Here is a 23,070-nt window from a genome sequence, read left to right on the forward strand (position 1 = left end):
CTGAGAGGTGGCCAGTCCTGTCAGTGAGCTGGCCAAACTCTGTGGTGTGGCCGCAGCGGAAAGCTGCCCTAGCGGAAGACTGGTCACTCTATCTCCAGAGACATGAGAAGCTCAATCCTAACAAAAGCATGAGAACTCTCAGCTTCCTCTCTCAGGGCCCCACACCCAGCCATCTCCCCAGAGTTCAGAGCACCTGATAAATGCCAATGTATAAATTACCCTAAACAGTGGTCATTTCTTACAGAAAGAAAAAAAGGGCTCTGAGACAGTGGTTTGCTAAACTGGGAATAAAATCCAAGTCTTCTTATTTTTAATATCAATCAGATTTTCCCCCCAAACATCTGGGTAGTTATTAGTGCTGCCAGCAAAAATGTGGTCTCTTGGTGCCTTTGATAGAGGGGGTTGATGCTGCATCTTTTCTAATGCCTTTGCTGTTCGTAAAACATGCAGAGTTCCAACGATCTACTGCAGATAACACTAAAATTTCTATCAGTACATCAAATAGGAATTTGCCACAAATAAGGGCAACAACCAATTTCACTGAGACATCATAAAGTGAAGAAATAAAAAAAAAAGTTAAATTTGCAAAATCCACAATGTGTTTGTTTTCCTACAAAGGACAAGGAAATGCTGTTTCAGAAGATTCCCTTCAGATCCAAGGAGACTTCATAATCAGCAGGAGGAACCCGGGGCACGTGGGGTGCGCCCAGTGTGGAAGAACCCTCTCTGAGACGAGTGTTTTGGGATGTGTGTGTGCAATAAATAGCTGAAACAATAAATAGAGCATGCGAACCGAAAGGTGTACCAGTGTAACCTGAAGGACTAACCTGAAACTCAGAAACGATAATATCATGCTAATGTCACACTAACGCCTCCATGTTTTCTGAGTGTATCATGAGAGTAAAGTTTTCCAGAGAGAGGTATTTCATAAGTAAAAAAAGAGTATTACAGCTCCTCACTATCCACAGCTCCAAAACTGCAAAGTGCTAAGAAACAAACCTCTCTAACCAACTTGGTGGCAACCTAACCATTCCCACAGGATAACCTGGACCTTCCTCTCTCCCACGTGGTGGCACATCTGTGCTGGTGCAGGAGCAGTAACGGGGCAGCAGATGGTACTGACCAGCCCCTGTTGGGGGCAGGGTGGGGATGGGGGCGGGGGATAAGCAATATTCTGACTGTCCTGTCTAAATCCTCCGAATTTCTGAATTGAAGGAAGAAGGGATTGGGACCCAAGTTCCAGAGATGCACTGTGGAACTGTATTGCTTATTCAATGGCATAATGGATGTAGAAAACACTGAGACAGATTCATAAGGTTACTAAAAACATATTTTTTTCTTCTTTAATGATGAAAAGCCAGGAGGAAGTATTTTCTCTCCTTTCCTTTCCCTCCCTTCTTCTTCTGTGAACCTAGAAAAAGCTCAGATTTCAGCAAAGAAAATGAGAACACTTGCCTCTCTGCAGAGACACATTGTCTTTCAGGTGTATAGTGAGGGCTCCCAGAGCTGGTGGCTGGGGATGCTATTTGGGACGCTTCTCCTGACATTGTGTGACTGTTTGCAGACAAAAGGAAGCAGCTGGGGCCCTGAGATTTCTCTGGCATAGGGCATTTTTCTAGATTCTGAGCATGTTTTATGGATACCTATGCCACCTAACTTGCCAATCGTAGTGGTGCAAAAATTACAAACATATTGATGAACTATGAGTCTTTCTTTCTGATGCTAATTACTAACTTACTTAAGGAAAGATTTCCTCCTTGATCAGTAAATTTGGTTTCTTAGGATTTTGTGAATTTTTGTGAAAATTTTGTGAATTTCTAACATAGTTTTACACTTGTCAAATTCAAAACATGTTGAAAATTTTTTATAAATCTACAATTTTAGAGAATAACTTCACTCGAATAGACAAGAAGAAGCAACTGATTAATTTTCTACAACTTCATCCTTTAGATTGGGAATCTTAAATCTTAAAAAAATTGACATAGTATCATAGCCATCAAAACCTGATATTGATATTAAATCCGTAACAAAACAGGCAATTTATCATAATAAAACATTTCCTCCTTAACTTTATACCTAAAATCCTATGGTATTTGAAGAATATTATACTGCAAAAGACCCTACCTGAAAAATGTGAATTACACACTTGAAAATCTCCGTAAAATAGACTTTTGTGCACAAAACAAAACTTTCTGTCACAATTTGTAACTTTTCCACTGAACATTTGTTTCACATGTCCATCTGCTCTGTTCCTTCCTAAAGGTCTCCCTGGCCTGACAGGGTCCAGCAGCTTCTCCCCCAAAGTTGTGAAAACACAGGAAAACATCACACCTCCTTTTCTTATGTTTCTGGTAATCTAATATATGAGAATTATATAAATTTAAACTCTTCCCACAAAAACTCTTCTTTGGGCTGATACATGTGTTTCAAGCTTAATTAAATTTTTCTAGGAAGTTTACAATAGGGGAATTTGCAGGTTTGGTATTCAAGTTATTATGAGGTTATGTAAGTTTTATTCTAAATGTTGACTATTACAAACACAACTGAGTATTTTTTTTACTAATTACTGGTATCTAATAGTATCAGTAAATGTATATCTCTAAGTACTTAGTGCCAGCTGTTTTCTTTCAAGAGTCTCTTTTAAAAACTGTAGGGAAATATACCCCAAATCATCAAATGCCCTATAGTAATGATTTAAAACCAAGCTTGCTTTGAGCTGTAATAGTAAAATCACTTATGTAAAAGTGCAAAGTAATGACACCAGTAGACCCGGACTTGTGATTTATACATAGACTGCTGCTTTAGATTAAGCGACTTTCTTTCATGCTGTGTGTTAGCCGGGCAAGAAAATAACACTGGCATCTTTTTAAAGATAGCAATCTATACAAACGTTTATGTTACTAGTCTTTAGAAGAAAACCAGCTCTCTGCTTTTCCAGTTGCTCTTCTAAAATTCTTCCATTGAACCTTTGACTGCCTCAATGACATCATCTAGTTTGATATAAAAGGCCTACAAACCTGGAATTTTCAGATACCAGTAAGCAAAGTTTCGTTCACATTAATTCACAAATGCTCTTTAAAAAGGCAGAACACATTTCAAACAAACAAACAAAAATCAAGAGGGTGTCTTTTGGTCACAGAAATTTCATTCAACTTTCCACATTACATGATCTAATGGTTTACAGAAGATAAAATATTAAAAGGTCTTTTTTTTTGGGGGGGGGGGTTATATTTGCTTCTTTGCTTGCTTATACCTAATCTCCCAGAGCACTAAGAACATGCAGTCTGTGAAAGAGAAAAGGAATTTTTCAGCACAAATAAATACTCCATCTCCTCTTCTGAAATGGAGGTGAAAGGCAATTTCCTTTGTTAATGAAGGACTGCTATTCATTTCTATTGACTGAGTAATGCACTGCTCTATTTCTAAAAGCATTTTCTTTTTTTAAGAAATAGCATTAGAAACCTTCAGGGGGCCAGATTGGGGATCTAGTAAGGTTTCTTACTGACCACTGATTCTGAGAAGCCGACTTGGACAAGCATATAACTTTGTACAGATGTCATACACACTGACCACTAAGCACTCAATCACAACTTTGCTTCTTTTTCTCTGTCACCGCGCTGACTTGGAATACAGTCTGCAGATGTGGGCCTCTCCGTTGCCTCTTGTGCACATGACAGGCCCTGCTGAAGCAGTCTTCACACGGAATCGCCTTACTGCCAGCCTTTTTCAGGTGCTGTCTGCTTCCAGGTCCTCATAAATCTCACGCTGGTAGAACCCTGTCTTGATGATTAGCATCAGTACATCCGGTCCTCGGTAACAAAGGTATTTCCAGATCCCAGCAGATGGCCCAGAGTTACAGAGCTGCAGTGGTCTGGTTTCAATAAATCTTGTTAACAAAAAAAATTCTACATAACAGATGTTTTTTACTAGTCCCCGTTAATGTATGGGTGGTTTTTTATATCAAAGGCAGCGTGATTTGGGCATTTATTTGTGCTGCTCAGCATAAAGTATTTTTTAATCAATTCACCAATTTGGCAAAATGTTTAAATTAATGTTTTCCCTTCTTTTTTGGTGGTACACACTTTCAGAAAGGCTGACAGAAAGTAAAAGGAGGTGGTTCTCAAAGTCAGAATACAGAGATTGGCCAATAGGCTTTTCAGTTAAGGTCCCATAAGGGATAAAAACAAAAGCTTAAGTTCTTGTAACACCTCACTTAATACAGTGTAGTCTTCTACTAAATTTAGTTCTACTAAATTTAATTTAGTCTCCTACTAAATTAAATTAGAAAGTAGGCATACAATTTGAATGTCCTGTTCAGTTTATTACATGAGGTGTTCCCTGCGCTTACCTTTTTAAAGAGAATATTTTTCTACAATAGCCCAAAGTTTAAAAATTTTTAATAGGAAATGGCAGTGCTTAGCACTCATACTACTTCAGATGTTGTGCTGAATAAAGTATGTGTAAGTCATAAAAAATGTAGTTGACTAATGTTCAGCAGTGATAATCAAATGAGAACATTTTGTTTTTAAACTGTGTTGACCCTTCTCAACCTAATACTTGCCTATAAAACTGCCGTGGTTAATAGTTTTTAGGCGTCAAATTGTTTTGAAACAGACATGCCAACTCTACTAATTTTCTGATGGTTGATGGACATTCCCCCCCCCCCTTTTTTTTTTTTTTTTTTAACTGGATATACACCAGGAAATGAAATACAATGACTACATGCTATGCTAAGGAAAATACTACAAGAGAGAAAATATTGTTTTTAGATAAGACTATTTCCTAAACTTTTAATGATATCCTATAAATTTGTCCACCATGCGTTAGAATGTATAACATATATTTCTTCCTATTGTGGGCAATTCTTCTTATCTATCTATACCTGAGTCATTTTCTTTCAGCAGTGTGAAACCCAAGAATTCATTGTGAAGTTCAGTAGGATAAGGAAGTGAGCATTTCCCTTAGTTGGACAGAAAAGGGGGTGCTATGTAAAAATGCGGCTTCGGGGGTCTGCTGAGCTGAGTCCAAAAGGAGAAACAGAAGAGCCTGTGGTTTCATGAGGAAGAGGAGTCCTGCTTCTGGGCTGTCCTTCTGCAGTTGTTTTCTGTGAAGGCTATTCAGCACTTCTGACTTCTCCCTTTTGTAGAATAACCCTCTTCCTCTGCTGCTTCAAGGCAACTGGTCCCGTGATTTGTAGATTTTTAGTACTCATTCTCCATAAATGCACTTTGTATATATTCACATATACAATAAATTGTAAGATGTAAACAGGATAAAGAGTTCTGAGCGAAGGTAGCTTTTTAGGAAGTTATCGATCAGGACCTTCAGGCTACAAAAGAGTTACTTTGCCTTTTTTGGAGCAACCATTAGTTCAAAGGGTTATTTGATCATTTGGGCTCTAAAATACCTTAGAATTATGCCCTGGCCCATCCTATATAATAAAAGCCCAATATGCTAAGTATCCGGTCGGCTGGTCATCCAGTCAACCAATCAAAGTGTAATATGCTAATGATATGCTAAGGACACTCAACTGCTTGCTATGACATGCACTGACCACCAGGAGGCAGACAGTCAACTAGTAAGTTAGCTTGCTGCTGGAGTCTAGCCAATTGGGACTGAGAAAGATGGGCCAGACACACCTTGAGCCCTCCCATGGTCCCTTCCTGACTGGCCACCTCCTGCATCCCTCCCCATCCCCAATTGTGCACCAGTGGGGTCTCTCAGCCTGCCTTGTGCCCTTTCGCAATCTGGAACCCCTCCAAGGATGTCAGAGAACTAGTTTTGGCTTGATATGCAGACCAGGCCGAGGGATGCCACTCTAGTATATTATAAAAAAGCCCTGTCCAGTGCTCTGTGTGTTCTACACTGACATCTCATTTTATTAATGTTATTGAGGAAAACATAATATATTTACAGGATATATATACAAGTCAAAGACATTCAGTTAAACACCACTAAGGCTGTATAGTCCTGTGTGAATTATTAATACAGCAAAAATTAAATCTAGATTAAGAGATCATGACATCTAAAACACCTAATGTATGTGCAGCCACCAAACCCAATAGGATCACCTTCAATGTTCCAGGGAGCTTTCTGGATGTGCATGGGAAGAGGCACCAACAAGGAATTGAGAAGGACTTCTCTTATCCCCAGACTCCAGGCTCCTTGAGCCTACTCACCATGGGCCTGCCACACGGTGGGTGTCTGCGGGGGGGCAGCCCCACACAACAGATCGCCTCCACCTCGGGAGGGGATGGGCACTGTGTGGGAGGGAACCGACCTCTAGATGAGGTGCCTGACCTCTCCCCCCCATGACAGCTACTTCTCTCCAGGGACAGCTGCTGATCAAAACAAACTGTGAGGCCAAACCAGATCCTCTTGTTTCTATAAAGCCCACAAGCCTGCATTCCACAGGCTCATTAGGGGGCCATGAACTACTGCCAGGCCAGGCCTGCACTTCCTCCTCCCGGTGGCCCCTGTGGTCCACGTTCCCATGCTCTGCGGGCCCAGATAATGCTGCCCCCAGTTCACATTCCATCCTGCCAAGGTGCTCTCAACAATAAATAATATTTACAGCAGAGGTCAGAGCTGGCAAACAGAAAGGGGGAGTGAGAGACCTCCACAGACAATAGAAACCACTGGGTCTGAGAACTGTGAAACCATGTCTCATGGGATTCCAGAAATCGTTGTAAGGAGGTAACAACTTGCACTTTTCAAAACCTTCAAACTCCAATACCAAATAAAGAGAGTAAAAGAGTAACAAAGGAAAATCACAACACAATGCAGTTTTTGTATCCTAAAAATGTTTCATTCAACAAATTCAGTGAATGGTGACTGGCCACCTACAATGTTCAAAGTCTCCTAATTAGGCTGTAAAAAAGGCTCAGTTAAAAAACCCGAAAGCGGGACCGGTTTGGCTCAATGGATAGAGCGTTGGCTTGGGGACTGAAGGATCCCGGGTTCGATTCCGGTCAAGGGCATGTACCTTGGTTGCGGGCAGATCCCCAGTAGGGGGTGTGCAAGAGGCAGCTGATCAATGACTCTCTCTCATCGATGTTTCAAACTCTCTATCTCTCTCCCTTCCTCTCTGTACAAAATCAATAAAATATATTTTTTTAAAAAAACCCGAAAGCACAGATATGGACTACCTCTGCCTCATGGCAAGACCTTGGGAAACCTAAATAAAAGGGGATGGAGGTCTCCTTATGCAAATATTCAAACTGAGCTGAAGGGACTGCCTTTTAGAGTCAGAAGTGAGCACACCACACCCTACTGTCCAGACCCAGTCCTCTGCTTTGTGAGCTAAGTGTGCTTATATGTTCAAATGGTTGGGGAGGGGAATCAAAAGAATAATACTTTGTAATACATGGAAATGTATAAGAAATTAAAATTTTCAAGTCTATAACAAAAGTTTTATTGGAACACTGATGTCTATGCTACTTTTGCACTTAGAGAGGGGGATGTTGAATAATTGTAATAGGACTGTATGGCCTGCAAACCCAAGATATTAACTGTCTAGCCCTTTGAGAAAATGTTTGCCAATCTTTGTTTTAGGTTATCAAATACTTTTTTTTGCTTTTGCTGAGATGTTTGCAAGAGAACATATACCTCATGTTGTGTTGGAAAACTGTAGAAATGCACAGGAGAGGAAAGAGAAAGCAGCTAAGACCAGAAGAATCAGTCAGCATGAACTTGACAAAGATGGACCAGTACAGGCAGGTCACCAACTGAGGAAGCTAGTGCTGCATTTACAGATCAAATGCCCAAAGCATGAGAAAAGTCAGAATCCTATGCCTCAATGCTCTGTTATCTTGTACATATGGTTTGGTCTCTCTGCCTCTAGACCTAGACATTGGTTCCAAAGAGTTGGCTATCCTGGGCTCCCCGTGGGAGTTGGATACAACAGAATCCCAGGAATAAGGTCTGTCTCTGAGCAGACAGTCCCATCGGTGGATGGCTACAACCACCTGCTCCATGAAGGCTCCAGGAATGACCCTCACAGACTGGGAGGCACTACAGCCACACTGGTGAGTGGGTGGTGCCTATGGAACAATGGTGGGACTGAAGTGTGTGCTTCTCCAGGAGTATGAAGGCAGCATGCTAGCTCTGCAGTTGGAGGCTGTCTCTGTCGTCGTCTCTAATGTGATACATGAAGGAAGAAAAGTAAAAGGGGGGGGGGGTTATGTTGTAACACTTTCAGGAACACAACCCCCCTGTGGTGTAGCATCTGTCTCGTGAGGGTCAGGAACTAAAACTGAGAGAAAAATAAAGAAGTCAACTTCTGTATTAGAACTGCCAGGGTTATCTGCGGCCTTATTCACAACATAGTGGTAATTTGGGGCATCACAGAGACACTCAGGCAACTGGCATACCTCCATTCCATGGCCATGCATGACAGGGTTCTCATCTCAACCTTTTAGTAGCCTCTCAGCTTTTTATTTAGTACAGAATATCCTCTCTATCATTGTATTTTGTATGTCTGATGTATGCATTTCAAAAGACAAGTTGACAGCCCCATCCAAGTTGAGCATAGAAGCTTTTGCAATTGTCCAAGTCTTGTCTCATAAGGCTGTCTCCATCACAGAAGTTCTCCTGGCATAGACACAGCTGATCCTCACAGCCAACTGGCCTGGAGGTCAATTCCTCCTGGTGATACCAACAATAATTAAGACTTATCTGCAACAAGGCTGTACACACAGTCCACAAAGGGGTATACCAAGAGTGTCCATCTCAGGGGAGGCTGAGCCACTGGGCCATATAGGACACCTAGCACACAAAACTACCCTACCAACTCAGGGAAGCAGCCAAAATGCAGAGACAAAAAAACAGAAAGAAATGGAGGAAAACAAATGACTGGATATAAAGTTCAAAACCACGGTTATAAGGTTTTTCAAGAATTTCCTAGAAAAGGCCAATAAATTTAGCAAGACCTTCGAGGATATGAAAAAGGACCAACTAGAAATAAAAAATACACTGGCTGAAATAAAAAAAAAATATTATACAGAGACTCAACAGCAGACTACAGGAATGCAAAAATCAAGTCAAAGATTTGAAATACAAAGAAGCAAAAAACACTCAATCAGGAAAGCAAAAAGAAAAAAAGAATCCAAAAATTTGAAGATAGAGAAAGAAGCCCCTGGGACAACTTCAAGCGAACTGACATCAGAAGAAGAGAGAGAGCAAGATACTGAAAACCCATTTGAAGAAATAATGACTAAAAACTTTCCCAACTTGGTGAAAGAAATAGACTTACAAGTCCTGGAAGCACACAGAACCCCAAACAAAAGGAATCCAAAGACAACCACATCCAGACACATCATAATTAAAATGCCAAGAGCAAAAGACAAAGAGAGAATATTAAAAGCAGCAAGAGAAAAACAGTTAATTACCTACAAGGGATCACCAATAAGATTGTCAGCTGATTTCTCAACAGAAACTATGCAGGCCAGAAAGAATGGCAAGAAATATTCAAAGTGATGAATAGCAAGAACCTACAACGAAGATTACTCTACCTGGCAAAGCTATCAATTAGAATTGAAGATCAGATAAAGAGCTTCACAGAAAAGAAAAAGCTCAAGGAGTTCATCAACACCAAACCAGTATTATATGAAATGGCGAAAGGAATTCTTAAAGAAGATGATGAAGAAGAAAAAGGTAAAGATAAAAATTATGACCAACAAATACATATTTATCAACAAGTGAATCTAAAAATCAAGTGAATTAAAAATCTGATGAACAGAATAACCTGGTATATATAATAGAATCAGGGGCATAGAAAGGAGTGGATTGACAATTCCCATGGGGAAAGGGGTGTGGTGGTTGCAGGGAAAGAATGGACAAAAATCGTACACCTATGGATGAGAACAGTGGTGGGGGGGGGGAGGTAAAGACAGAGGGTGGGATGGGAACTGGGTGGAGGGGAGCTATGGGGGAAAAAAAGAGGAACAATTGTAATAATCTGAATAATAAAGATTTATTAAAATTAAAAAAAGACAAGTTGAGAGCTAGATCTCATCATAATTTTTTATTATTATAGTATTCTGCCTTTTGTGTTCTCCTACAAAAGGCAGAATACTTTCTTTAAAAAAATTTTTTTTAATCCTCACCTGAATATATTCTTTCATTGATTTTTTGGAGAGGGGGAAAGTCAGAAAGAAATATCAATGTGAGAGAAACACATAGATTAGTTGACTCCTGCATGAGCCCTGACCAGGGCATGGGCTGGGGAGGAGCCTGCAATTGAAATACGTAGCCTTGACCAGAATCGAATCTGGGACCCTTCAGTCCACAGGCCAACCCTCTATTCACGGAGCCAAACCAGCTAGAGCAGAATACATTCGTTTAATAGAGAAGCAACAGAATACATTTTTAAGCAAAAAAACTTTTGTAAACTTACCTAGAAAAATCTCCCTTCGCCTCCTGTGGAAGAAAAAAATTCAACATCTGTGAAACATCCCAATTCTGTGTTAAACACTATAAAATGCATCCTATGGTCACGGCCACTCCTCTGCTGAATAAGTGCAGCTTATGCTGCCATGGTCCCATCTGCTACAGAAACATAATTAAGAAGGGGTGCATGCATTTGCCACTGAAATATAAGGACCTAAACTAATCTTCAGAAAGTTATATTCAAAGATCATGATTAATAATGACAAACTGCAAGTTTCCACCTCTGGGCCCTGCTCTTGTTTTTTCTATTTTAAAGAGTTTCAATCAGTGGGTATCTGGGCAGCACTGTCTGTGTCTCGGTGCTACACGTGGTTCTGCCTTGGAGTGTGGCTATGGTCTAAAGATGTGGAGGCCGGGAGGGACCGTGGGACCTTTATGAATCTAGAATGCCTTGAACAAAGTAGTTTTTCAATAAATCTTTGTTGAAGGGATAAGCTGATGACATAATTCCTATTCATCCTGCAGTGTTGCTAATATCACCAATGTTGCTCATATTTGGTGTAGCTCTTTTTTTGCATAAAGGAAAGGTCTTTTCCTTGTCTTTCTAGAGAGCTCAAGAAATGACTGTCCTGGCAACTATTGGGTCGGCAGCTAAGTAATTGCGGGTTTCACACATATATGGCTTCAGTTGAATTTTTAGGTTTGCAGACGTAGTACAAATGTAAAACACATTTTGTTATTTGATAGTTGGCTATTCAGCTGTTAATCAGTAAAAAAAGTTTTTTGATCTGTTTTGTAGTTTTCGTTTGGCGTTCGTTGAAAAATGGAAAATCAAAAGGAACATTTTCGTCATATTTTGCTTTTTTATTTCCGCAAAGGGAAAACGCATCGCAAGCTCATAAAAAGTTATGTGCTGTTTATGGTGACGAAGCCTTAAAAGAACGACAGTGTCAAAATTGGTTTGCCAAATTTCGTTCTGGTGATTTTTCACTCAAAGATGAAAAACGCTCTGGTCGTCCAGTTGAAGTTGATGACGCCCTAATCAAAGCAATAATCAATTCGGACTGTCACAGTACAACACGTGAGATTGCAGAGAAGCTTCATGTATCACATACATGCATTGAAAATCACTTAAAACAACTTGGCTATGTTCAAAAACTCGATACATGGGTTCCTCACGAACTGAAAGAATCACAGTTAACGCAACGCATTAGCAGCTGCGATTTGCTAAAGAAACGTAATGAAAATGATCCATTTTTAAAACGACTGATAACTGGCGATGAAAAATGGGTTGTTTACAACAATATCAAGCGGAAAAGATCGTGGAGCAGGCCAGGTGAACCAACTCAAACAACATCAAAAGCTGATATTCATCAAAAGAAGGTTTTGTTATCAGTTTGGTGGGATTACAAAGGAATTGTCTACTTTGAACTCTTACCACCCAACCGAACGATCAATTCTGATGTCTACATTGAACAACTAACGAAATTAAACAATGCAGTTAAAGAAAAGCGGCCCGAATTGACAAATCGAAAAGGTGTTGTATTCCATCATGACAATGCAAGGCCACACACATCTTTGGTCACTGGGCAAAAATTAATGGAGCTTGGTTGGGATGTTTTGCCACATCCACCATATAGTCCTGACCTTGCACCATCTGATTACTTTTTGTTTCGATCTTTACAAAACTCCTTGAATGGTAAAAATTTCAATAATGATGATGATGTCAAATCGTACCTGATTCAGTTTTTTGCTAATAAAAACCAGAAGTTTTTTGAACGTGGGATTATGATGCTGCCTGAAAGATGGCAAAAGGTCATTGATCAAAATGGGCAATACATTACAGAATAAAGTTATTTAGTTCCATGAAAAAATTGTCTTTGATTTTCTTTAAAAAATCCGCAATTACTTAGTTGCCGACCCAATAATTCTTGCTGTTTACTTGGCTTTCTCCAGAGTGGGGGAGAAGGCGAAGCTGAAGAAAATGGAGACACAGAATGATCTGCTTCCCCCGGGCTCAGGTTACACACGTGATTTTCTTTTGTACAGATGCTGTCTTAACATTTTGAAATACCAGAGCTCGTATTTACTTATTTAATTATTAGTGTCCCTAATAATTCTTTTTCCTCTGTGGCTAAGCTACTGGGGGCCACCAGCTGTGGGATGGCAGCTGGCTGGGCACTAAGTCTTAAGCCTCTCCTGGGTGTGGTCAGGCAGGGAGGGCTACCTACCTGTAAAATGTAGGAGGCTAATTCAAACACCACCTCGCTGTCCACATCAATCAGCTCCTGCAAAGAAACAAATGACAAGTAAGGTGTGTTACTCAGACAGTAACTTCTCCCTAAAGAAGTTGCCATCTCCCTAAAAGGAGCTTGTCCTGAGGGGCTCCCCAGAATCTCAAACACGCATGAGCATCTTTGGGTCCTAAGACAATGCCTCTGAATTACTTTGTCCCAAGAGCTCCCGACATCCTTTGTAAGGCTCTTGGCCAGAATGGACCCAGTGGTGCTGAGCCTGCACAGCCATCTCTAAGGTGTCATCTTTAAACATTCAGGAGAAATTAAGGAGTGGGTCAGTCCCCAGCTTGTTACAAATCTGTTCATCCGATTAGTCAATGGAGTAAGGCCGCTTGATAATGAACTGCGTTTTCTTTGTAAACTCTACTTCAGAACCAGCAGTAAGACTTTATTGAAGGAAACTTTATAATGGGATTGTGACTCTTTAAATTAAAATAAAAATTAAGACTTCAGTTCCTCGGTCACCACACTTATCTCCTGCACTCAGGAGTGTGAGGCCGTTGTGGGCTGCACTGCAGACAGTTCTATGGGTCAGCTCTTTCCAAAGGTCCAGTGTAAAAATGCTCTGGCCTACTCGTCCTTCCCCCAATGTTTAATCATGATCTACTGACATGGTCTTAAAACGACATAAAACTTTTTTGGGAAAAAATTAATATATATTTTTTCTTCTATGTAATATATATTTTTCAATATGTATATAGTTCATATCTCCTTTCTAAACAGCTTTACTGAGGTATAATTGATACATACAACAAGCTGTGTGTGTTGAATATCTATAACTAGATAAATTTTGACAAATGCATACATAATAAGCATATCTATCACATCCACATTCAAAGGGACTCAACCTTGAATGTCCTTGAGTCCCTTTGAATGTGTGTGTGTGTGTTCTTTTTCTTTTTTCTTTTTTTGTGTGAAGTATAAATACCTAACATGACACCTACCTTCTTAACAAATTAAAGCACACAACTCTGTATTATAATATATAGGGTGCTCCCCCCCCCCCTGGCAAAAAAAAATGTATACACATACTGTGAATAACTATAAAGGCAGTGTTTATTAAAATACATTTTATTTTCAAAATTGAGCTATGAGCTGTTAAAGTGTGTATATATTTTAGGGGGACACTTTGTAGTTCAGATCTTAATGATGAAGGAAAACCTGGAGTCCATCAGCATGGAAGAATAATAGGAAAAATAACCAACGTGGTGCTTCTGTTGTCAGATTACTGTTATCTTTCTAACATCTCTAGATCCTGCAGTGACTGGAGCACAGAAAGTGAAGAGTGAGGACAGACTCAGACACAGCTAGCTCAGCTCCTGATTACGCTGAGAACAGAAGTTCAAAACTGTAAGGGACTTGCCCAAAGTCAGGAGGCCTTAGTGGCAGTGATGGGGCTGGAGACAACCCCAAACTTCCTGTCTAGTGTGCGACCTTCCTGAGGGTGTGCATCCCCAAAACCAATTAGGACACTGTCTTAGCCAATGTATTTTCAGAACCACATCTATCATTAGTGGTAGCTAAAACAAGAGTCACTTTCATTTGAATTATAAATTAAACTCTGATTCGTGGAGGTTTCTAATTATTTTTTGTGTGTGGTCCAGAATGGGCCCCTGTGCAAAACAATGCACTAAAGCAAACCTGTATCTTTTGCAGGAAGGATATATGGTTCTGCCTCTTTCAGGCTTAGGAATCTCAAAGATGAATAGCAATGTTTGCTACTGAATGCCTTAAAAGTGTGGGCTAAGGAAACTAACAAGACCAGATGGAAGAGAGGGAACAATAATTCTATAGGCATAGTCGGCTGAAGGAGCTTTAAGGCTGCTGTCACTGACACAGACTGTCAGTGCTGAGATGTGGAGGAATGCCTGGAATCAAATTTCTGGGATTACCAGGTACCATGAGAATGGAAATCATCTAACAGCATACAAATGATTTAACAGAAACACTGTCCAGGGTCTCCACAGTGGACGATTTCTGCTCGATGTTCATTTCCATTCCCACCAACTAGCTTTCCAAAGTCACTCACATGTACCTGTTCATGTATTGTGATGTGTACTTTTCTGTCAAATATTTACACCTACACTACAGCCAGGGGCCAATGGTGGGCTAATATTTAACACCCAAGGTGAGGCTTAACTAACGTGTAACTCAAAACCAAGAACACAGCTTTAAGTTCATTATTTGACTCATTTACTAAATGAGAATGCTCCACTGTGGGGAGAAGCAGGGTGGGTAAGAGAGGTCTTTTTTATTTGATTTGATTTTACTCAGTCTATTGTGCAGTTCCCAGAGAGACTGCTGGATACTGATCTGTTGGTGAATATTAACTGTAATGTACTATTATTCAGAGTAAAGCTACTGAAAATGCACAATTAAATGTCTGACCTGATTTATCCAAGTCCTTTCTCATCATATTTGTCTTCAGGGTAAGTGCAAACTAGTAAATCTAAGTGGGTGAGTTTTCACCTTCTTTGACCTTAACCATCTTCCAAAGAAGACAGGAAACACAGGGAATATCAGAACATGCCCAGGTAGAGGAAAAAGATTAACAAAGGGAGTGACCCAAACATCCCACACATTTGCAAAACCTGATGGAAAAGAGAGCTGCATTATGACTTATCATTTCTACTTATCATTTCTACTTAATTTTGATTGCTTTCAAGAATCAGCTCGTGTATGCTTGGAGAAGTCAGGATAGAGATCTACATGATGTGTGTAAGACGTGGTCTGGGAACGGTGGGAAGACATGTTCCTAATTGGGAAGAAAACACTTCTCTATCTTGCAGTCTCTGATGTCTACTGTAATAAAACTTTTCCCTTTTTATACCCAGCCCTGCTACTTGATTTTATCTTTAAAATTCCACTGTGATAGCACAGAGCTCTAGACCAAGCATGTCAAACTCAACCATAAATAAACCAGGCATGCAGCCTGCTGGCTACGAGTTTGACATGCTTGCTCTATACTTTCTGCCCACATCACACATTTCCCATTGGATTTCAAAACCTGGAAGCTGACTTCCCCATGGAGAAGAGTGAATACAAGTTTCCAGGGATCCTTCTCCATCAGGGGTCCTCAAACTTTTTAAAGTGGGGGCCAGATCACGGTCCCTCAGAGAGCTGGAGGGCCGGACTACATGAACTACTAATTCCTACTGTAACACCTCGGCTGCGCTCACTGCCCAAAAAACCTGGCGGGCAGGATCAGACTCCTCTGCGGGCCACATGTGGCCGCGGGCCGTAGTTTGAAGACCCGTCTTAGATACTATATAACATGGAAGAGATGACTCTATCTTCTTCCCATCTGACTTCTCTGGGCAACCAGAGGTGGATTCTTCCATGTGTTTCTGCTTAAGCAGAGAAAATAAACTGAATGGGAGCAGAAAGAGTGTGTGAAAAACCCCCATACTTTCCTGGATGCTGGTTTTTTTCTTGACTGGGAACAAAATGAGAAAGAAGGAGGGGGACCAGGAGAAGACCTGTCAGGGGAGATCTATAGGCATTTATCACCTGGCACCACCCAGCTCCCCAATGCTCTCTGAACCGCCTGAGGATGGGTGTCAGTAGGGCTTGCAAACTGTAATCTTGCCTGGGAATCTATAGTGTTCTGGTGGCCATGTGATATTTAATCCTGGGCCTTACTGGTAAGAGGAGTAGTGTGGATAGAAGGGAATGTGATGTCTGGTAGTTATTGAGGCCATTTGGTGTGCATTTGAGGGTGTCTGTTTCACGTACTACTGAATAATGTGTGCTGCTTTCTTTAATCTTTTGAAAGATGGCAGGAAAGGTCAAAGTGTGACTATCTGCAGGTGTGTGCATGTGTTCAGAGCAGGCTGGGCATGACTTCCCTTCCTCCCAGTCAGCATGGCTTTATCCCAGGTGATTAGGCAGTTGGAAGGAAGAGGCCTGAGGTCATTTGTCAACAGCATAATGCCTAACAATTCTTAGAAAGATTTCCACCTTGGGATCTCCAAGTGTTCCAAATAAATAGCCCCATGAGAACCCTAAGTGGCAGGTGTTATGGAGTGTCTCCAAAAGTCCTGAGAGCTGAGGATCTCATTATCCTCCCCTGGCACCAAGGAACGTGGTGATGGTCTTTCCAAGAATCTTAATGAGAAGCATCCCTCCATGGTCAGGAAGGATAGAAATGTCAACTTTCACGTAAGATTAATGAGATAATTATAACAAAATAAGACTGACAACCACAAGTTAGGTCGAGAAGCTTCCAGTGAGGATGACCTTTGCAAAGGCCATTCAGAATGACTTACAGGGCTGGCCCAGTGGTTTTCTGAATGAATCCTACCAACTGTGACCACCTTTCTTCTCACCCATAAAACATCTGAAGAGTATCGTTTCTTTCTGTCCTCCTTAAGATAATTTCTATGCTCTCCTGAACATTCCAGGTTCTAGTTCTCACCCCCAAACAGATTTGGGACAGTGAATAAATCAATGGCCTTGAGTTTCACCTTCTTCCTCAGTCGAACAGGAATAATGATTTCTTTTTCAATTATTTTACCGAGTTTGATGAGGCATAAATGTATATGTGAGTTGGAAACTCTAAGACCCACTGCAAATATCATGTCTGTATTATTTATTTTCAGTCACTGGTGTTTATAGATAATCTGAACTCCAAAGTTTTGCCTCTGCTCTCCAGAACTTTTGGTATATATAGAAATCTTCAGTGAGCTATGTATTTTTTAAAGAGGTGGGCAGTATTGTGTGTGTGTGTGTGTGTGTGTGTGTGTGTATCATCCAAGTGGGTTCTGATGCCTACATTTTGCCTTTTTGTGGCTATGTAACTGCCCCGCCTTCTTGCACAACTCATAATGACTACAAGAACTCGCCCGAGGCAAACAGGAGCTGTGATGCATGATAAGACTGATGTGATCTTGCACAATTCCTCTTTCTAAGCCCTTTGCCAGTTTTTCATCAGTCAAGTCACTTCATGTTTGTCTAATAATCCACTGGGGTACATGCCATTCATGCTGGGCCCCCAATCTCATTTTGTGGCTCAAGGATGGCTCCTCTGTCCAGTGCACACAGACCATTTCATGACCCTGAGGAACCTTTTAGAGGTCATGGGCAGCCAAAATAATGAGTCCATATGAGTTTGTTTCTACAGTTGAAAATGAAGGGCCTTCTCTTCCTCTCTCTGTGATATGAGCACACACTATTCCTGCAATAATCATATAAGAGATAAGGATTAGGATACTATAAGTCTGAGACTAATCTTTACGTTGGTTCCTTTGTCTTGTGGGACTTGATTCTGGGCTGCGTTTCTCCCATCTTCAGAGGAGATGATGTCATCTGTTCATTAGCAAAGCTCTTTGAAGATCTTAGATAAAGACCACTTATTTCAATCTTGTCAAGAGTATTTAGGAGGTATTTAGACTAAGTGGCAAGCATTGCCCAAGGCTAAATATTTAAGCTGCAGTAATACGTGAAGCTCCCAGACCAATGTGAAAATCTTGGAAAAGAAGGTTGGACAAGACACCTCCCACCCTCCCAGCACACCAGCATGGGAATTTTAAGCCTTTTCCTTTCCGACATGATCTGCTTGCTCTCAGTGGGCACAGGTAGGCACCAAACTTGATAATTTCCCAGGAAATATGTGAATCCTTGCTCCCTGGGGTTATAAAGTAATCAATCAAAAACAATTTACTGAGCATTGACTATGTGACTAGTACAGTGACCAGTCATGGGAGGTGATCATAAAATTTCAGAAAAATGCTCCTGCCAACTTTTCCTCCAACCCAAACAGGCACATTTCCATTCTCTCCAGATGGTGACCATGGGTCCTTGGCAACATTGTTGGATAAGGGTTGAGGTAAAGCATAATTTAAATTTAACAAATCAGTCACAGAGTAAACAGTTGATCCCTGGAAGTCTGGGCAGGGTCATACAGCTTGGAACATAAAATTCATAATTACACAGTAAGTTATTTCACCAGTCACTCACTTCACTTTAAGGAAATCACATAAGTATCAAATTACTCTTGCAAGGAATTGAATGGAAATAGAAGACCTTTTAGTGTGTGAGCCAATTTTCTTGTCTCTCTGTGAAGTGTTTGGGGCTGGATCTCAGATTTCCCTTATAACTTCAACTTCTATATTCTATGGGAATCCTTTAAAAAAAATTAAACAGATACTGACATTTTATGTCCTAGCACTAATTATTTGCAAGGCTACTGCAAATTATTATGGTGATTAACTTTTGACATCAATTTCACTTTATCAGCGAAGAACTCAGAGCAGGCAGGATTTGATCCTGCAGCCTGAAGGTGGGGACAGAGCTGTAGTGAGAATCCATGTCCACCCAATCACGCCTGTGTAGTGTGACATGTCCACTGTCTCCAGGGAGCCTGATTGATGGGCCTCTCCTTTTGATATCCAAGAGGAAGAGAACCCGATGGAAGACTTGGCAGGAGAGCTCTGCTTTTTCGTGTCACTTCCCAGGAGCACATAACATCCCCAGGCACAATTCCCAGGGGAGTTTACCATGGAACCAGACAGATTTCTAAATTAATCTTCCCATCCTCTGATCATAAATTTCCTTCCCATCACCCACATGTCACCTTAGCTGAGTTAAAACATCAGAAGTGCTGTTGGAGCGAGTGGGCGTTAGTGGCCCCATTCTGTACACCCTCTTGCTTCACTCAGACAGACAATTACAGCCCTGCTTTCTCATTACTGGAGTCTATTTTTCTGCCACTTGGATGGGTTAGCACTGTACTTTCCTGCTCCTTTTGTAGGAAATAAGGGGGCTGGAAAGCAGGGAAAGTGAGAGAGAAACCCACTTTGGGCATGAGTCTAATTCCTCCTGGTGAAGAAAGAGTGGAAGGTAGGAAGGTATTGTAGTTTGGGGAAAAAGACAAAACAAAAACCCATTTATCACTTATTTGCTGTTGAAGAAACCCAAGGTTAATATTACCTGGAGATGAACAGGAAGCTGGAATGAGGTGTACTGAAAATCAAGGACTAAAAGGGCATCTATACCCTGAATAGAGGCCATTGCCTTCCCTGGCAAAAAGGAGGTGGGGGTCTCCTCTGGACAGAATGAAGAGCCACAAAGAAAAGACGTCGATACCAGGGGTTCACACTGAAAGAACCAGCTTGCCAATGGATCCCTCCACAGGGACACCCACCAGGGGGGACCACACTCCTGGGCCCTGGGAGCATCAGTTAGCTTTTAAGTGGCTCTCTCATAAATGTCCACAAAGAGACCAGGGTCAACAGATTATCAAGAAAGTCAAAGTCTCCTAATGAGAGACACAAACCATGATAAACAAAGAGCAAAACAAACAAACAGAAAAACTAGACAGAACACCCATGATAATATTATCAGAACAATAAGAGGATATTAGATTCAAAGATAAGAATAGAACAATATACATCATTAAAAAAAGAGATAAAATGAAGGAAGTCTTAGAAATTAAAAACATGATAGCAAAGTTTAAAGTCAATAGAGAAGATTAAAGATAATATTTATGAAGTCTCCTAGAAGATAGAATAAAAAGACAGAGATGAAAAATAGGAGAGATGAGGTATCAAAGAAGGTGACTCTGAACCAACACTGTGATACCCTGAGAGAAATCCTTATCCTGTATGTATTTACATACAGTCAAACTACTGATTAGATATGAATGTAGAAGACTTTTTCAGATTTGCAAGCACCCGAACATTTTCCTTGCCATAGGCATTTTCTCTGGATTTCTGGAGGAGGTTGTCCAGTGAAATTATGGTATAAAAGAAAACACAGGAAGACTCAGGATTCAGTAAACAACCCACCCCACAGCTGAGACGAGATGGGGAACAGGTGTCTTTCATGAGGTCTGTGAATGATGCCACATCCAGACTGGAGTAAGAGGATAGAAGGCTCCAAAAGGAAAGGCCCAAGAAAGAAAACAAACAAACAAACAAACAAACAAATAAACAAACAAAAAAGCAGAAACAACCAAAACCAAACCAAAGGGAGCTGGTAAATTACTTGATACATTTGGAAATTAATATTGGTATGCATTTAGGAATCTGTGGGAGCTTTTGGGGAAGCAATGATGGGAACATAGACACGAAACAAGTAACAGCAAGGCAATTATCACCTTTAGGTAAAACATCTGGTTATCTAAAAAAAGAATCACAAACATAGGATGCTGCTTGGATTAGTCATAATAATGTCATGCTGACGGCTGTGCTTTCTCCCAGGACTGCGCTATCAGCACACGGGGAAAATGGGAAAGGCAGAGTGTAGATGGTTGTACAGGAGACCTTAATCCTCACCTATCTTAACAGGAACTCAATAAATCTAAAATGGATAAATCAAGGAATAACACCCTGTACCAACTATTTAGAAATAGAGAGGCAAATACCAGAAGAAACAGCTAAAATGGTTGAAAGTGGTAGGACCAGGGGTGGAGCTCTTTCCCATAAAAAGCCTCTTAGAACCATTTGGTTTTTAAACTGTGTCATAGGTGACTCTATGAGTGAGTGATGTGAGTGTCCTGTAATCAGCCCTGCCCAGCTCCTGTAGACTAACACCTACACCTGCTTTTATGGAGTCAATCCATCTCATATTTGGTCTTCCTCTTTTCCTGCTGCCTTCTAATTTTTGCCTACATTAATATCTGTGTTATATGTTACTTTGATAAAAATAAATATTTATGCTTTTTTAATTAAAAAATGAAATGCCCTGTAATTTAATTAAAAAATGAAAAGTCCCTGTAAATGAAACAGGGACTTAGAAGAAGCAGGAATAAACAGCTTATTTTTAAAAAAAAATAATCTTTATTGTTGAGAGTAGCATCACGGATACCCCTCTATCTCCCCCATTGCCCCTCTCTACCTGGTTCACTATCCTATGTCTGTGTCCATAGGTAATGCATATTAATTTCTCACCTCTCCTCCTTCCCCCTTCTTTCTGAGATGTGTCAGTCTGTTCCATGTTTACTTGCCTCTGGTTATATTTTGTTCCAGTTTATTTCAATCATTAGTTTCCTTGTTCGTTTATTTTGAGTTTTAGATTCAATTGTTGATAGATATGTATTTATTGCCATTTTATTGTTTATATTTTTATCTCTTCTCCTCCTCCTTTTCCTCCTTCTTCATCTCCTTCCTCCTTATCCTCCTCTTCTCCACCCTTCCCTCCCCCCCCCCCTTCCTTTTAAAGAACGCCCTTCAACATTTAATGTAATCCTGGTTTGGTGGAAATGAACTTCTTTAGCTTTTTCTTGTCTGTGAAACTCTTTATTTGATCTTCAATTCTAAATGTTAGCTTTGCTGGATAGAATGACCTTGGTTGAAGATCCTTGCTATTCACCACTCTTTTCTGGCCTGCAAAGTTTCCACTGAGAAATCAGCTGACAGTTGTATGGGTACTCCCTTGTAGGTAACTAACTGCTTTTCTCTTGCTGTTTTAAATATTCCCTCTTTATCTTTATCCCTGGCCTTTTAATTATGATGTGTTTTGGTATGGGCCTTTTTTGGGTTCCTCTTGTTTGGGACTCTCTGGGCTTCACGGACTTGTAAGTTCATTTCTTTCACCAGATGGGGCAAGTTTTCTGTCATTATTTCTTCAAATAGGTTTTCAATATCTTGCTCTGTCTCTTCTCCTTCTGTCACCTTCATAATTCAAATGTTGGTACACTTGAAGTTGACCCAGATGCTTCTTGCACTATCGTCATATTTTTGGATTCCTTTTTCCTTTTGCTCTTCTGATTAAGTGTTTTTTCTTCCTCATATTCCAAATTATTGATTTGATTCTTGGAATCCTCTCCAAGAATCTCTGTAAATTATTCTTTATTTCAGTTAGTGTATGATTAATTTCTGACTTTGAAACTCGCCTTAAGATCCTTGAAAGTCTCACTAAGTCCCTTGAAGCTCTCTTTGAGTCCCTTGAAGCTATCATTCATATCTTTGAGCAACCTTATAACCATTGTTTTGAACTCTGTATCCAGTAATTTTCTTGTTTTTATTTCATTTATTTCTCTTTCTGGAGATTTCTTCTGTTCTTTCATTGGTGACAGGTTTCTTTGTCTCACATTTTAGCTGTTTTGCTGAGCTTGTTTCTATGTATTAAGTAGAGTTGCTGTGTCTCCTGGAGTAGGTGTCCTGTAGGACCCAGTTGCTCAGCCTTCCCAGTTACCTGAGCTGGGCACACTAAATGCACCCCTGTGTGGGTGTGTGCACAATCTTGTTTGCTATTCACCCCTCGATTGCTGTTGGCGTCACTGGGAGGAGATGATCTCCAGGCCAATTGGCTGTGAGGACTAGCTGCAAGTACAGTGGAAGAGCTACTGTGCAGGAGGCACCGCTATGGAGCAGAAGTTGCTTCAGTGGGTCTTTGGTGCTTACTTCATCTGTCCCTTGAGTGTGTCGCTTGTGGATGTGCA

General features: G+C 40.6%; 1 protein-coding gene across 4 annotated transcripts in view; it reads right to left on the reverse strand.

The window, feature by feature from the left end:
* Positions 1-23,070, reverse strand: part of FRMD4A (FERM domain containing 4A) — a 328,386-nt gene that overhangs the window by 107,453 nt on the left and 197,863 nt on the right. For all 4 annotated transcript variants that reach the window (XM_084868155.1, XM_084868156.1, XM_084868158.1 and 1 more), the window contains exons 6-7: positions 12,621-12,677; positions 10,397-10,419 (exon numbers count right to left, since the gene is read on the reverse strand). In XM_084868155.1, the coding sequence (XP_084724281.1) occupies positions 10,397-10,419; positions 12,621-12,677 (80 nt within the window). The remainder of the gene's footprint in view (positions 1-10,396; positions 10,420-12,620; positions 12,678-23,070) is intronic.

The sequence above is a fragment of the Pipistrellus hanaki genome (genome assembly GCF_964339955.1).
Source record: "Pipistrellus hanaki genome assembly, chromosome: 1".
Lineage (NCBI taxonomy): Eukaryota > Metazoa > Chordata > Mammalia > Chiroptera > Vespertilionidae > Pipistrellus > Pipistrellus hanaki.